This window comes from Myxine glutinosa, chromosome 1 (genome assembly GCF_964187855.1).
Source record: "Myxine glutinosa chromosome 1, kmMyxGlut1.1, whole genome shotgun sequence".
NCBI lineage: Eukaryota > Metazoa > Chordata > Myxini > Myxiniformes > Myxinidae > Myxine > Myxine glutinosa.
The window spans coordinates 152,565,702-152,582,511 of record NC_136261.1 but is presented as its reverse complement, the minus strand read 5'-3'; the positions used below and the strand labels follow the sequence as shown (position 1 = coordinate 152,582,511).

At 41.9% G+C, this 16,810-nt stretch overlaps 1 protein-coding gene across 1 annotated transcript in view; it reads right to left on the bottom strand.

The window, feature by feature from the left end:
• Positions 1–16,810, bottom strand: part of NALCN (sodium leak channel, non-selective) — a 259,747-nt gene that overhangs the window by 124,221 nt on the left and 118,716 nt on the right. Inside the window, exon 23 of the mRNA XM_078778655.1 lies at positions 7,172–7,292. Within this exon, the coding sequence (XP_078634781.1) occupies positions 7,172–7,292 (121 nt within the window). The remainder of the gene's footprint in view (positions 1–7,171; positions 7,293–16,810) is intronic.

The following is a 16,810-nucleotide window of genomic DNA, read 5'->3' as shown; positions in this document are numbered from 1 at the left end:
GATTTGCATCCATCCATATCCGCTTGTAAATATTCCCCTATTTCCTCAATACTTCCCAACTCTCCCCAATCCCCATTCCCTAGTCCCATTTTCTGTAAACAACACTCTGTAGACCCGACCTCCCCTATTTCCCCCATTAAATGTCGCATCCAGGTTCACCGCATCTCATGTAAGACAACTATAGGACATCTTGCTAGTTATTCTTAGTCTATGTCAGTTAAGGATTCGTTTCCATTAATTCTGACCCTTCGTTGCACCAGAATGTGATTGTATGGCACGTTAGGAAGTTTAGGACCTCCCAATACCTCCCCGCAGCTCTTCCTCACAGTTCTCTTCAACAACAACAACAACAACAACGAGCGCCGGGAGTGCGCGTCCTCACTCCGGCTTGGTGGTAGGAGTGGTGGGAGGGCACCAGGCCTTCCCAACGAGCCGCCATCGGACATGTGCTCGACGGGGTTACCCAACAGGGGCGGAACGTGGCTCCCTGTCGGCTCCTCGTCAAGGGCGGAGCCCGGTAACCCCCGCACCCAATAGAAGCGGCGGACCGGCCCCAGTGGGGCGGAACCAACCAGCCGAGGGCGTGTCACTCCCCGCTGAGCATGCGCAGTGAGAGGGAGGTGACGTCAGATGCGCGCCGAGCTGAGAGAAGAGAGAAAGCAAGACGTCCCCTCCGAGCGCTGTAACACCTCCCTGCATCTTTGGACTGTGTTTATCCTGTCCCCGAGCCAAGGTGCACCTTGTGCCATCGACCTACCTGTCCCTTCCTGCCATCAATCCCTGTGTAAGTCTACCTTGTCCGTTTGTCCGTGGTCTGTCTGGGTTAAGATAAGACTGTATTTAAGTGCCCATCTCTTCTGTGTCTTTACCTCACTCTGCCTTGTAATCTACCCCCTTTTCTCCACCACTGTAATTATACCCTCCTCCGGAGGTCTTGAGAACTGTACCCCTTGCGTCGTTTCATCTATCCCAGTCGTCGTGTCCTTTCCATCATTGATTTAGCATAGCGCGATTTGGCCAACGTCTGGGTGAATCGGGTGAGTGTAAGGGAAGAAACGGGGAGCAACTGTTCGGCCGCGGTGACCTCCGCTCGGTAAATAACATCCAATCCGCGGTCCGTAACAATATATATATATATATATCTATATATATATATATATCTATATATATATATATATATATATATATATATATATATCTATATATATCTATATATATATATATATATATATATATATATATATATATATATATATATATATATATATCTATATATATATATATATATATATATATATATATATATATATATCTATATATATCTATATATATATATATATATATATATATATATATATATCTATATATATCTATATATATATATATATATATATATATATATATATATATATATATATATATATATAAATAATTATATATATATATATTTCTGTCAGTTGATTGTTTGTTTGACATTTGTATTACAGTGTACAAGAAGATAAACATGTCAATAAATGAATGACATGTTTATGTTTATCAGGTTTCGAAAGGTTATCAGCTTTCGGCTTGATGAAAACTTTCCCGGAAAGTGGATCGGCCGCCGCGGTCCGATCGAGTGGCCGGCACGCTCCCCAGACCTTACACCTCCAGATTTCTTTCTTTGGGGGCTCATGAAAGACCTTGTTGATCGTGAAAAGCCTCGTACCATTCAGGAATTGAAGGCTCAAATCACTGCAAAGTTTGAAGAAATTGATATCGAACTCTGCAAGCGTGTGTGCCACTCTGTGCCTGCTCGGCTGCAATTGTGCATCGATCACGAGGGAGGGCACTTTGAAAGTTGCAAGTAAAACAGCTTGGTACACTTCCGTAATAATTTTCCCCCGAATAAATGGTTAGATAAACATGTCATTCATTTATTTATACCTTCTTGTACACTGTAATACAAAGGTCAAACAATCAACTGACAGAAATATATATATAAACTGAAATCGGGCACTACTTTTGATTCACCCTGTATATAGATAGAAGAAGATAGATAGAAGATAGAAGATAGATAGAAGATAGAAGACAGATAGATATACATCGATTTTTTTTTTTTTTTTTTTTTTTTTTTTTTACAGGCTGGTGGAATCGGGAATCTGGGGGAATTTTACAGACTTCGGTGGAGGCAGAGCGAATTCCTGCAACATGAAACACCCTATAAACCTACAGAAAACGGATTTTTTTTGGAATGCCAGCCGAATTTTCCATCCAATCATGTAACTTCAAGAATCATGTCAAGACTCTCTGCTCACCTTCACTCTTTCATTCCTCTTTTCTCCCGCCTTTGGAACAAACTCCCCCACTCCCTTCAATCCTACTCCCTTCAATCCTACTCCACTCCACCTCCAACCAACACATACAAGGTAAAAGTATCATTGAAAACATTGAGCTACTGAGTACGGGGATGATGCAAAATAAAATGTTTTAAAATGGATACTTACGTAATTGATTGATGCTATGTTTGATGCGATATACAATGGAGGCTATGCTGTGTTAAAATGAACTGTTTCTGTGTTGAGCAGCCGTGCAACACTCGTGCTGCCGGCGAGGTGGGGTGAACCTCAAGGCCAGCTCTCCCTGTGTGGAGTGTTTGTGGTGGACGTGTGGGGTTGGCTAATGATCACAACAGCCTTTGTCCTTGATTGATAAATGCAGGCATCTCGCAAGGGACATTGTTTTATATATTTTTGAATGTTAAATGACAAAGTCGATTTTATATGAAGCAGGGGAAAGTTACATTAAAAATGAATGTATGTATTTTTGTCGATGTCAAGATGCCCCCGAGGTAACAAGAAGTCTACTACATTCCTCTATCTGTATGTGGTAAAACCTTTGATCTACTCCAACATAATCCAAAATATTGTATCTGCCTTGAATGATGGCCTTGATGATGTAATCGGTCGTGGGCTTGAGTATAAAAATGGCCTCGACTGGAGTGTCGAGCGAGAGAGAGATCCTGGCTAAATTATGTTACTTTTTTGTACTTTATGTTTTTTGATGTTTTTTGGCACTCCTGGTACTTCTGTATTTTTTGGTATGTTCTTTGTTTGTAAAAGCCAGACTCCCCCTCCCGAGCATTAAAATATTCTTCATTGTAAAACCATGGAGAGGACAATAAATTATTTCCACTACGATTTATGTTGACCTTATATTTATCTAAAAAAATAATCCTCGGAAATTGCCACATTTGATGCAACTTAAATGCTCTAATGGCGGCGAGGTTCTCCATTTGAAACTGTTTGTTCAATATATGTAGATTTTTGATGCCTCGGGTCCATTAAAAAAAAATTGTATTGGTGTCAAATACAACAACAACAGGCATTTTAAGGCAATTTTCCCTGCAAGAGCGGGGGTTTGGCCTTGCGGTCCCCCATCACAATCTTCTCCATTTCCCCTATTTTCTGCATCTCCCCTTGTTAACCCCTTTGCCCGCATTTCTTCTTCGACCATCTTTAGCCAAGTCTTTCTCGGTCTTCCCCGTCCTCTACTTCCTTCTACATTCATTTCCATCACTCTTCTCAACCAGTCACTTTCATTCTTCCTCAACACATGACCAAACCATCTCAAACTGTTTCTCTTCACAGCATTCATCACAGGCTCTATTCCCATCATCTTTCGCAATTCATCATTTGTCTTCCTCTCTCTCAACGATACTCCACACATCCATCGAACCATTCGCATTTCCACCCGTTCCAGCCTTCTTTGCTGCTCTACGTTCATTACACATGTCTCGCTCCCATAAATCATAACACTTCTCACACATGCAGCATACACCTTTCCCTGCAGCTTCAACGACACTCCCCTCTTCGTCAGCACGCCACTCAGTTTCCGAAACTTCTTCCATGCACATCTCACTCTAGCAACCGTTGCCGATTCTGATCCACGTTCTCCATTCAGCATGTCTCCTAGGTAACAAAATGTTTTCATACCTTCCAGCTTCACGCCGTCTCCAAGATCCAACTCAACATTTCCTCCATTTGCAGCTCCCTCTCTGCACACCTTACACTTGAATGTAGCTGCCACACTAGTTAATGACCCTCTCAAACCACTATATTTTTGATGAACCCACTCAGCGCACATTGTACATTGAATGGAATTCACTCCGACACCATTCCTGCACACAGCACACGGCCACTTCCCTGTTCTTTGCACCTCACCACATGCTTTACCACTTGCCATCACCTTCTTTTTTCCGACATTCACCTTCAGACCTTTTGTCTCCATACATTCCTTCCACTTGTTCATCTTCTCCTTCAGTCCATCCATACTTTCTCCAATCAACACCAGATCATCTGCATATAGCAACTCCCACGGTAAACCCTCCTTTACGTTCCGAGCCAGCACCTCCATCACAGCTCCAAATAGTAGTGGACTTGGTACCAACCCCTGATGCACTCCCACCTTCAGCTCAAACTCACTACTGTTCCTGTCCTTCGTCCTTACAGCTGTGCGTGCACTTTTGTACATTGCCATCACTACTCTGATCAACCATTCCTCCACTCCTAACTTCCTCAATGCCCATGTCAATACTTTGCGTGGAACCCTATCGAATGCTTTCTCCAGATCAACAAACCCAAGAAACAACTTCTTCCTCTTCTCCATGTACTTCTCCTGCAACTGCCTCACAATAAAAAGAGTGTCTGTCGTTCCTCTTCCTGGCATAAATCCAAACTGCATTTCGTCAATCTTCACTTTCTTCCTTATCCTCCTCTCCAACACCCTTTCCAATACCTTCATTCCATGCTTCAATAACTTTATCGCTCGATACGAGCCACAGTCCAGAGAGTCACCTTTCCCCTTGTATGGAGGGACGAGGGTACTCAGTTCCCAATCCACTGGAATGCGGCCGTCTTTCACCACCAGATTGCAGATCTCTGTCATTCTCTTCACACCCCAATTTCTCGCTGCCTTGGTGTGAAATGCCGTGACAAATTTCAAATTAATAGTAGGAAGATATGTATTTGTACTTTCGAAACTCAATATTTCATTTTATGGCAAAGTATTGTTACATCACCTCTGAATAGCTTGAAAGGCCAATGCGTCTTGGAGAGATCACGGACACCTTCCACAACTGTTAACTTTGGCGGGATCTTTGCGCCCAGTCATTTTACCATGCTGGAGATCTAATTGTGGTAGTCAGGGAACCGTAACATGCCATCACGCAGTGGTTAAATTAATTGGCCGAGCAACCAATGCTGCGGGTCGCACTGTAACAGCTATCCTTAGGATTGTGCAGCTCAGATCAATCGCCCTGGGAATGCCATTCCGACTAATGCCATGCGGGATAAATCAGGACACAATTAACATTTTGATAATTTATTACACATCAAGCAAGGCAATCAAAATAGCAGGTTAGGGGAATTGGTCAAGCCTTAACACACCCATCATCGCTCCGGTTGGAGCGATCTTGCCACAGTTCAGCACCCAAACATGTGCTTCATGTCTTCCCTTGCAGAGTCCCAATGGTCTGGGGTCCCAAGTCGGACCTGTCCGGCCAGCATGATGATTTGTGGGCTCATGACAGCTTGTCCTGAGCAAAAATCAGAAGACTTTGGCATTTGGAAGGAAGCGCTGTCCTCACAGAGGTGCTGGAAAATACTGCGCTGGAGCCGTGTCGTGTTGAAAGTCCCACGGAGAAAAGTGAAGCAGAAGAGATGGTACAGACAAGAAGAAAATGCATGTGAAATGAGGAAGGCATGAGGTGTGGAAGCGAGAGGAGTAAAGATATGGACTTGAATTTCGAGTGGGGAAAAGGTCAGTGGCGAAAGGCTCTCTTTAGGTCTTGGTCTGATCACGTCTGTTTGCAAGAGTGAAAACGACCCAGCTCCACCCTTTTGCTGCACATGGGGGAGCCAGGGGCGGGGGGCGGAGGGGGCAGTTCTCAAACCTTACACTCCTGCCGGCTTCTCGATGGCTCATGCTGCCCCACGTGCCCGCCGGCCCTGCTCCAGTGTCGTTATCCCGAAGTATGCGACCATTGTTGCACGAAATTGTATTAAATGAGGCGATGTTTGAGAATGTGAGGATGGCAGTGAATGGTGTGAGGTGTGGGATGATGTTGGGAGAGAAAGAGACAGAGAAATAGAGAGATGCAGAGACGAAACGAAATGGAGAAATGAGGAAATAGAAATGGGGGGTCAGGGGGGAGGGGGTGAGGGAATGGGAAACCATATCTCCTTCGTGCACACTACATATTCACCACATGAATATGATTTACCTGACTAAACAGAATACGAAAGAAATAACTGTGTAATATTTATGTGTGTGTGCTTCCATTCCCTTCATGAAGTCCAAGCCCGGGCCACAACCGTCACAGTATATTTGCGAATGTGGTGTTCCATCTGGGCACTTACCTCATGGATGCGAAGATGCCATGTTAACATCTCATGTACTGTCTGTCTTGTGATGTCCTTGTAGTTGATGTAAAAGTGCAATGATGCCCTACATAATGATCGACATACGAGCTCCTCCATAAAACTTAGGTCACTTCAGGAAAAAAACTGAGTACGTAAATAAATGCCGAATTCAATGAACGTTGATCTATCTTGGTTCACATAGTGCACATATGTAATGCTTGGTTGAATTTCATTTCATAAGGTTCAATGATAAAAAGTGCTTTGAGGTTTTGCAACAAAATACCAGGGAGGGATAAAAGAAATGTTTTTTGGATTGAGTGAACAAGGCTGGCTGTTGGTTCAGTCTTCAGTTCATGGGTGAAGGTGATACACATCGTAGCGTACGCATAGGGCAATACCATATACAGTACACAGTTTCAAAGGGTAATTCTAAAGGGTAAATCTAAAGGGTAATTCTAAATGGTAATTCTAATGGGTAATTCCAAAGGGTAATTCCAAAGGGTAATTCTAAAGGGTAATTCTAAAGGGTAATTCTAATGGGTAATTCCAAAGGGTAATTCTAAAGGGTAATTCTAAAGGATAATTCCAAAGGGTAATTCCAAAGGGTAATTCCAAAGGGTAATTCCAAAGGGTAATTCCAAAGGGTAATTCTAAAGGGTAATTCTAAAGGGTAATTCTAAAGGGTAATTCTAAAAGGTAATTCTAAAGGGCAATTCCAAAGGGTAATCCATATGGTATGGTATATGTGACAACTAGCTGCTCAAGTGCCATACCTGCAATGAAGGTGTGTGCATGACCCTGACAAAGGGCGTTTCAATGGTCATGGAGATGCAGGAACAAACGGTTACAGTGATCATGACCCAGTCCAAGTAAGTCACCAACCCCATCAGATTACTGAGAAAGAGAAAGATATCTGTGTACCCCAATTCCTTCAACTCCTACTTCACACTAAAATGTCAATGGTTCAAGCAGTTACAAAACACCCACAAAGACACACCTGAGTATGCTTCTAATATCCAATGTAAATATCAGCCCATGTGAAAAGGCGAGGGGTTCACTTTGTCCAAAGCCACATCAGCCAAGAATGGGATTTTAATGTGTGAAGACAAAAAGAAAAGCAATAGATGACCAATGCTGATGCTGGAGAGGTCATGAGAGAGAGAGAGAGAGAGGTCATGAGAGAGAGAGAGAGAGAGAGAGAGAGAGAGAGGTCATGAGAGAGAGAGAGAGAGAGAGAGAGGTCATGAGAGAGAGAGAGAGAGAGGTCATGAGAGAGAGAGAGAGGTCGAGAGAGAGAGAGGTCGAGAGAGAGAGAGGTCGAGAGAGAGAGAGGTCGAGAGAGAGAGAGGTCGAGAGAGAGGTCGAGAGAGAAAGAGGTCGAGAGAGAGAGAGGTCGAGAGAGAGGTCGAGAGAGAGAGAGAGAGGTCAAGAGAGAGGTCGAGAGAGGTCAAGAGAGAGAGAGGTCAAGAGAGAGGTCGAGAGAGAGAGAGAGGTCGAGAGAGAGAGGTCGAGAGAGAGGTCGAGAGAGAGAGAGGTCAAGAGAGAGGTCGAGAGAGGTCAAGAGAGAGAGAGGTCAAGAGAGAGGTCGAGAGAGAGAGAGGTCGAGAGAGTGAGAGAGGTCGAGAGAGAGAGAGAGAGGTCGAGAGAGAGAGAGGTCGAGAGAGAGAGAGAGAGGTCGAGAGAGAGAGAGAGGTCGAGAGAGAGAGAGGTCGAGAGAGAGAGAGAGAGGGAGAGAGGGAGAGAGAGAGGGAGAGAGGGAGAGAGAGGTCGAGAGAGAGAGAGAGAGGTCGAGAGAGAGAGAGGTCGAGAGAGAGGTCGAGAGTGAGGTCGGTAGAGAGGGAGAGAGAGGGAGAGAGGGAGAGAGAGGGAGAGACTTTGACTTTGACTTTTACATCCTTTTATTACAAAAATATCAAAAAGTATATTTTGTAAAACGTATAAATACAACCATTTCACAAAGCATTTCACAAATCAGAGGTAAAAAAACAAGCAAAACCATTTAAAAGGGAACATTTACATGAAGACCATTAGTACATCAAGAAAGGGAACAGGAAAAAAATAGTAAAGTGTTTTGCTCCTCACAAAGAAATCATATCGTGCTTGAGGAGTGATCAATCTGTGATCAGCACACCATTTTGCACAGAGCAAAGTGCATTATTCAATGCCCATATACTTTTGAAGATCAATACTTTATCCATATATGTATAGAAACAAAATTCTGTTTTAATCCGGGCAAAAACAAGTCCTTTAAAACAGGCCGGGAGGTTATCTGTACATCTTGTAGGATTTTCAATTTGCATTTTCCTCGTGCGATATATTGCTTTCTTTGCCATGGCAACGAGAAAGTTCGCTAGGGCCACTTCTATTTGGTGTGTGTTTGAGGCAAAGCAAAAAATGAAAGAATTCAAAGTAAAGTTTAAAGAAAGCTTCATGCACATTTCATGCAGCAAACCAAATAAAGGAATCAAGCGCGCACATTCAACATAAGCATGTGACACGGTCTCAAGAGCACCACAGAAGGGACAATGCTCAGATATTTCCGAAGAAAAAACATGCAAGAGCTTATTGGTGGGTAATACCCAATGTGCCAACCTCCACGACAGGTCGGCAGTTTTCTTTGGAATAAGTATGTGATAATAGGCTTTCCAGTTAGGTTGGAAGGGGTATTCTGTAGGCAAGCAATTGTGCCACTTCCTTGACTGCCAAGTTCCTAAGGAGGGCCGGATTGCTTTGACACAGGCCTGGTATATTGCACGATTTTCCAGACCTGCAGATCCAAAACGTATTTTTGGTAAATATTTTATTATTGTGCCACAATTCATTACAGTGGGGGTGACTTCTAAATTTGGGAAACAGAGGCTTGGCTCACAAACAATTAGGCCATCACCAGTGCGAGGAGATTGCTCCCAGTGCACCTTAACTTTGCGGTATACGCTAAGTATTTCGCATAGCACAGCAGATATTATGCGGTTTGACCGCATGCCAACTTTATTTGCAAGTGCTGCAGCACTTAACCATGTCCTTGTCTCAATCATTAGATCAGCAACGTGATGGACACCATTCTGAACAAAATAATCAATAAAAGAGCGTTCCGTTCTTATTCTTTTGAAGAGAGAGTTGTAGAAAAGAGGCTCTCTGAAAAACATCTCTTGGGTGTAGGAAACATAATCACGGTCGACCATGAAAACACGCCAAGCATTCAAAATTATATTGTAAAATGGTGGAAGCAAGGACAGATCAATACATTTCATGTTCATTAGGAATAGACCAAATGAATAGTCTAGCATGCCGGCTTGACGGAGGAGGAGGAGAGCAGTGGACCTCCAGGCTAGGTCTGATGGACCATAGAGAAGCCGCCAGATTGAGGCAATGCCAAATGCCATAGCCCTGCATACGATGTCCACAAGACCATGCCCACCTTCCTCTAAGGGAAGATTCAAGATCTCTGGACGAAGCCAATGTTTTCCACTCCAGAAGAAGTTTATTATTGTCTTCTGTATATTCAGCAGAAAGCGTTCAGGAGGTGGAATAGCTTTGATTCTGTGCCACAGTATAGATGCTGCTAGGTTGTTTATGACCAGGACTCGTCCCCGGTATGAAAGCAAAGCCAGCAAACCTTTCCATTTCCGCAGCTTTTGTTCGAGAGAGTCAGCGAGACCCTCCCAATTTTTCGCTTGTGTTGCTTCATCACCGATGTAAACACCAAGGTACTTCATTCCGTTGAGGGACCAGGTGAGGTGTTTCGGGAGGACAGGCATAGGGCGCTGGCATGGGCCCATCCACATCGCCTGGCACTTGTTCCAGTTTACCAAAGCTGAAGAAGCTGAACCATAATAGTCCAAGCAATCCACCAGTTTCTTTATCTCATCACTATTATGTACGATGGCGCAAATATCGTCAGCATATGCAGAGACTTTCACAGGCCTTGTGAGCAAATTTTTGCATCCGGTTAGGATGCTGCGGACTTTGATTAAAAGAGGCTCAATGGTTAAAGAGTACAGAATACCAGATAAAGGACATCCCTGACGGATACCCCTTCCAACCTTTACAGGTGAAGTTAGCTCAGAGTTTACTCTGAGTATTGAGGAAATGCCATTATAGAGCAGTTTTACCATGGAAAGAAAAACAGGACCAAGTCCAAAACACTCTAGCACCTTGAAAAGATATACATGACTTACACGGTCAAAAGCCTTCTCTTGGTCAAGCACAATCAAACCAAGATTGTCATTTTTTATTTTACACACATCCCAAAGATCTCTTAATAAAAAAATGTTATCGTGTATCTGTCGGTTAGGGATACAGAAAGACTGATCACTTTGAATCAACGATTCTAGGAGTGGGGCGATGCGTCGAGCTAGAACTTTAGAAAATATTTTATAATCTGAAGTTAGGAGAGAGATTGGACGCCAATTATCAATGAGCTGAGGGTCTCCTTTCTTTGGTAATAGACTAATGACTGCTCTACGGCAGCTCATCGGCAAGTCACCACAACGTAATGAACTATTAAAGACCTCCAATAGTTCTGGGCCTAATAAGGGCCAAAAGGATTTATAAAACTCTATTGGGAGGCCGTCCAACCCAGGAGATTTACCCGTAGGTAAAGAAGCAAGGGAAAGTGTAAGCTCTTCCAAGGAAAGTAAGGAGCCAAGCTGATCCCTTTGAGCAGCACTTAGCATGGGTAAGTCAGATGTGAAGTAACTTATTGAGCCATCGTCAACATCATTTGCCATAAACAGGTCTGAAAAGAAGTTATAGACCTCCCTCTTTATATTATCTTGTGACGTCACAGTGTTACCAGTTGAGAGCTTTAAGGTTTCAATTTGCCTTTGATTGGTAGTCTTTTTATCAAAATGGAAAAAAAATTTGGTCGGTGCATCTAAATTATATAGCTGATCCATCCGTAGACGGACCATTGCACCTTTTGCTTGGTATTCGACCAGGCTGTTTAGTAGAGTCTTCTTTTCCATAAGCAAATGATTATTTGTTCTATTGGGGCTATTTGCCACATCAGTTTGCAACTTCATTATTTCCTTTTCTAGTGTGAACCTCTCCCTTTTTACACTGAAAGAAGAGAAGTAATTAAACTGTTGGCAAAAGACAGCGATCTGCGCCTTTGCGTAGTCCCACCACAATATCGGGTTATCAAAATTATTCTTTCTTTCTTTGAGGCTAATCCAAAACACTTTGAAAGCTTCACAAAAAGCAGCATTTTCCAGCAACATGACATTGAACTTCCAATATGGGCTGCCATGTTGCTGCAGAGCAAGCTTAAAGGACAAGGTTACAGCCAGGTGATCAGAAAAAAGAGAAGGCACAATATCAGATTTCAATATCTTGTCAAGCATTACAGTATTGACATAAATTCTGTCTAACCTGGCTAGTGTGTGCATCTGAGACGTACATCTAGACCAAGTAAACTGCCGTTGCATAGGGTGCTGAATACGCCAGACATCTATTAATCCCGTTGTCTTGATGATTTTCTCCAAAGGTTTGGCAGATCTAGGATGTGGCTCCGCACTGTTTCTATCTAACGCAGGGTCAAGAGTGCAGTTGAAGTCGCCACTCATTATAAAAGAGTAATTTAAGTCAATTGTACTCAGAAGATCCTCTAGCTTTAGAAAGAAGTTTTGCCTTTCAGCATTCTTACAGGGGGCATATATGTTTACAAAAACAAAGATTTGATAATTATTGGCAGTGAATTGAAGACAAGCCAGATGTCCGGGAATTATTTCATTATATTGAACTTGTGTGAGTGTTAATGAGGAGGAGACAAAGAAAGCAATTCCAGCAGTGAGACAATTGATATCACTGAAGAACCACTGGCCCTTCATTAGCCTTCTCCATTGGGCTTGGCCATTCAGATCTCCATGCGTTTCTTGCAGTAACAAGACATCCAGGTGCAAACGCCGGGTCAGATCTTTTACCTGAACTTTGCGTTCTAAACTAACACCACCGTTAATGTTTAGACTACCAAAACTAACACTCATTCTTTCGGAAAAAGAAAGAAGATAAATAACTAAATAGATCAAAAAACCCATGGGGACCTCATTTACGAAGCTCCTGCCGAGCTTTCTGGATCATTTTTCTTAGCCGGTGCTTCTGAGCATCAGTGAAATTTGGAGTGTCAGGGTTGTGCACAATTTCCTTCAATTTAAAAATCAACATCTGCAGATCAGGGAAATGATCTTTCAGTTCAATGTTCCTTTTCCGATAGGAATCTCTCAAAAAGTCCTGAAGCTCGTCATCCGAAGGGCTGTTTACAGCCTTTAGAATCTGAGAGGACTCCTCTTGACCCTCACCATCAGATTCCTCATATGGGGAATCAATTGGTGTTTCAGCTTCCTGGCGCACATCACATGATTGCTCAGTTTCAATAAAGTAAACTTCTTCAGGAACGTTTTGTGCCAGAGTCACATTTGAAACTTCTTCGGGATGCGAGGTGGGGGGCTCCAAGCATGTTTGTGACATGACCACCATGCTCGATTCAAGGATGTCACTCTCCTCCAGTGGATTTAAATTATCCTCTTTTATTCTCTCTGTGCCCTTATTTTCCTCATTTATTCCTTTTTTAGGGGGAGATTTTAAGTGCTTTTCCTCCTCTTGCGATTGACAGGAGGAAGCTGCACAATGAACGTCCTCGTGTGAGATGACACTGTCTGAAGGATCAGCGACACTCACTGGGATTGGAAAGTTAGAATCCACTTTTTCCTTGATGATGTTTGTACTAGTGGAGGTGTCCTTTTCCTCCAATAAGGCAAACCTGTTTTCACATTGAAATCCAGTGATGGAGTTTTCACTGATTTGCCTTTTCCCAGAAGGTGACGCACTTCTTACAGCCGATTTACGTTTTTTTACTTTGGAAACGGTGACAAACCCCTCATTTGCGCTGTCCATTGATTCAACGGGAGGGGGCGTGTCCACTTGTTTACCTGGTTTATCCTGCACATTTGTCGAGCAGGAAACGTTAACATTAATCTGCGAGTCATTGTTTCCCGTTTCGACCATGTTAGGCTGTTCCTTCTGATTGCGGCAAAACCGTTTCATATGTCCCACTGCACCACAACCAAAGCACTTTAGGGTGTCGGTGGTGATGTATACTTGATAATCGCGGCCATTTGTCGTGAATTTTAAAGCAACATTCAAGGAGGGATATTCCTTTTTGAGAACCATAAAGACCTGCCTACGGAAACTCATCACGTGACTGACACGTTCATCCTTACAGCCCAAAGGGAGCATTATTAATGGGGACACACATTGCCCATATCGCTGCAGCGCTGCAAGGATTGTATCGGTATCGAGAAATGGTGGTGCATTTGAAATAACCACTTTCTGAGCAGGAGTATCCAAGGGATAAACCATAACAAAGTGTCCGGAGTCGAGGGACAAACCTTGTTGTACGATGAGAGCAATGTGCTCTACATCGGACACAAACACGATAACCCGTTTGTTCATACGCGACGCCGCACGTACCTTATCAAACCCGATCATGTTCCCGATCGTGAGAACAATAGCTTCGACTGTAATACCCTCGGGTGGAGAACACGCAATGCCATGCTCATGTGATAATTGCTCAAACGCTGCATATCGCTGCGAATGAGCAGCCGCCATGTTTGGACACACGGGGCTCGACCTCGTCCTCCCAGCTCGGGAAGAAGAAGTTAGTAATGTACTCCGACTTTCCCAGCTTAGGGAAAGGGAGCGTTAAAAAAAAAAACTAAGGAAATATAAGCGGGGAAAAAAGGTTTGAAGTGAAGAAAATAAGTCGGGGGAAAAAACAACAGGGAACCGCCCAAAAACGGCGATTACCTTAACCTGCACAATAAGTGTGCTCTATGGCTCTCTCTCTCGTCTCAACATAGAAGGGGAAACACAGGGAGGCTTTACAAATAGAAACAGGCACACGAAGGAGCGAAATGGGGGGGAGGATGGGTGGAACAAACAGCCAAGACAGAGCACTCACGACACGAAGCGAGCAGACGCCATGACACTGCACCCAGCGCACCGACAGCCGATAGGTGGCGACAGAGAGGGAGAGGGAGAGAGGGAGAGAGGGAGGGAGGGAGAGAGGGAGAGAGGGAGAGAGAGAGAGATCCCCCACGGGCCATTACCATGGAGCGTCAACCAAACTGGGAAATGTGCAATAGTCATGTGGATTTTCACAAGTTCACATTAACACCAGTCCTGGACAGTGCTATTTTACGTTAACGGATTCATCAGCAAGACAAAATGCTTCTTATGAAATTTGGGACAACAAACTCTTCAAGCATAGCGAAAGATATCTGTGTACCAGAATTTTAGACATAAGTTTGAAAACATGCTTCCGATGGGAAAACACCTTGATATATCGACATGGAAAAATAAAGCGAAGATATTATGACAAAGCCAAACATACAGGGTGGTAAAGATGTGCAACTTTTTATTTAACTGCAAGAATTTTAAGCGGTGAAGCCGCTTCAATATTTAGCTATGTCTGTACATCAGAAATGAGGAAGAACAACCTTGCTAATCCACTGTTTAATTCTGAATGGTTCTAAAGGGTATTTCGAAATAGTTCTAAAGGGTCATTCTAAACGGTAATTCTAAATGGTAATTCAAAAGGGTAATTCTAAAGGGTAATTCTAAAGGGTAATTCTAAAGGGTAATTCTAAAGGGTAATAAAGGGTAACTCTAAAGGGTAATTCTAAAGGGTAATTCTAAAAGGTAATTCTAAAGGCTAATTCTAAAGGTTAATTCCAAATGGTTCTAAACGGTAATTCTAAATGGTAATTCAAAAGGGTAATTCTAAAGGATAATTCTAAAGGGTAATTCTAAAGGGTAATTCTAAAGGGTAATTCTAAAGGGTAATTCTAAAGGGTAATTCTAAAGGGTAATTCTAAAGGGTATCTCTAAAGGGTAATTCTAAAGGGTAATTCTAAAGGGTAATTCTAAAGGGTAATTCTAAAGGGTAATTCTAAAGGGTAATTCTAAAAGGTAATTCTAAAGGCTAATTCTAAAGGTTAATTCCAAATGGTTCTAAACGGTAATTCTAAATGGTAATTCAAAAGGGTAATTCTAAAGGATAATTCTAAAGGGTAATTCTAAAGGGTAATTCTAAAGGGTAATTATAAAGGGTAATTCTAAAGGGTATCTCTAAAGGGTAATTCTAAAGGGTAATTCTAAAGGGTAATTCTAAAGGGTAATTCTAAAGGGTAATAAAGGGTAATTCTAAAGGGTAATTCTAAAAGGTATCTCTAAAGGGTAATTCTAAAGGGTAATTCTAAAGGGTAATTCTAAAGGGTAATTCTAAAGGGTAATTCTAAAGGGTAATTCTAAAGGGTAATTCTAAAGGGTAATTCTAAAGGATAATTCTAAAGGGTAATTCTAAAGGGTAATTCTAAAGGGTAATTCTAAAGGGTAATTCTAAAAGGTAATTCTAAAGGCTAATTCTAAAGGTTAATTCCAAATGGTTCTAAACGGTCATTCTAAATGGTAATTCAAAAGGGTAATTCTAAAGGATAATTCTAAAGGGGAATTCTAAAGGGTAATTCTAAAGGGGAATTCTAAAGGGTAATTCTAAAGGGTAATTCTAAATGGTAATTCAAAAGGGTAATTCTAAAGGATAATTCTAAAGGGTAATTCTAAAGGGTAATTCTAAAGGGTAATTCTAAAGGGTAATTCTAAAGGGTATCTCTAAAGGGTAATTCTAAAGGGTAATTCTAAAGGGTAATTCTAAAGGGTAATTCTAAAGGGTAATTCTAAAGGGTAATTCTAAAGGGTAATTCTAAAGGGTAATTCTAAAGGGTAATTCTAAAGGGTAATTCTAAAGGGTAATTCTAAAGGGTATCTCTAAAGGGTAATTCTAAAGGGTAATTCTAAATGGTAATTCAAAAGGGTAATTCTAAAGGATAATTCTAAAGGGTAATTCTAAAGGGTAATTCTAAAGGCTAATTCTAAAGGGTAATTCTAAAGGGTATCTCTAAAGGGTAATTCTAAAGGGTAATTCTAAAGGGTAATTCTAAAGGGTAATTCTAAAGGGTAATTCTAAAGGGTAATTCTAAAAGGTAATTCTAAAGGCTAATTCTAAAGGTTAATTCCAAATGGTTCTAAACGGTAATTCTAAATGGTAATTCAAAAGGGTAATTCTAAAGGATAATTCTAAAGGGGAATTCTAAAGGTAATTCTAAAGGGTAATAAAGGGTAATTCTAAAGGGTAATTCTAAAGGGTATCTCTAAAGGGTAATTCTAAAGGGTAATTCTAAAGGGTAATTCTAAAGGGTAATTCTAAAGGGTAATAAAGGGTAATTCTAAAGGGTAATTCTAAAAGGTATCTCTAAAGGGTAATTCTAAAGGGTAATTCTAAAGGGTAATAAAGGGTAATTCTAAAGGGTAATTCTAAAAGGTAATTCTAAAGGGTAATTTTAAAGGGTAATAAA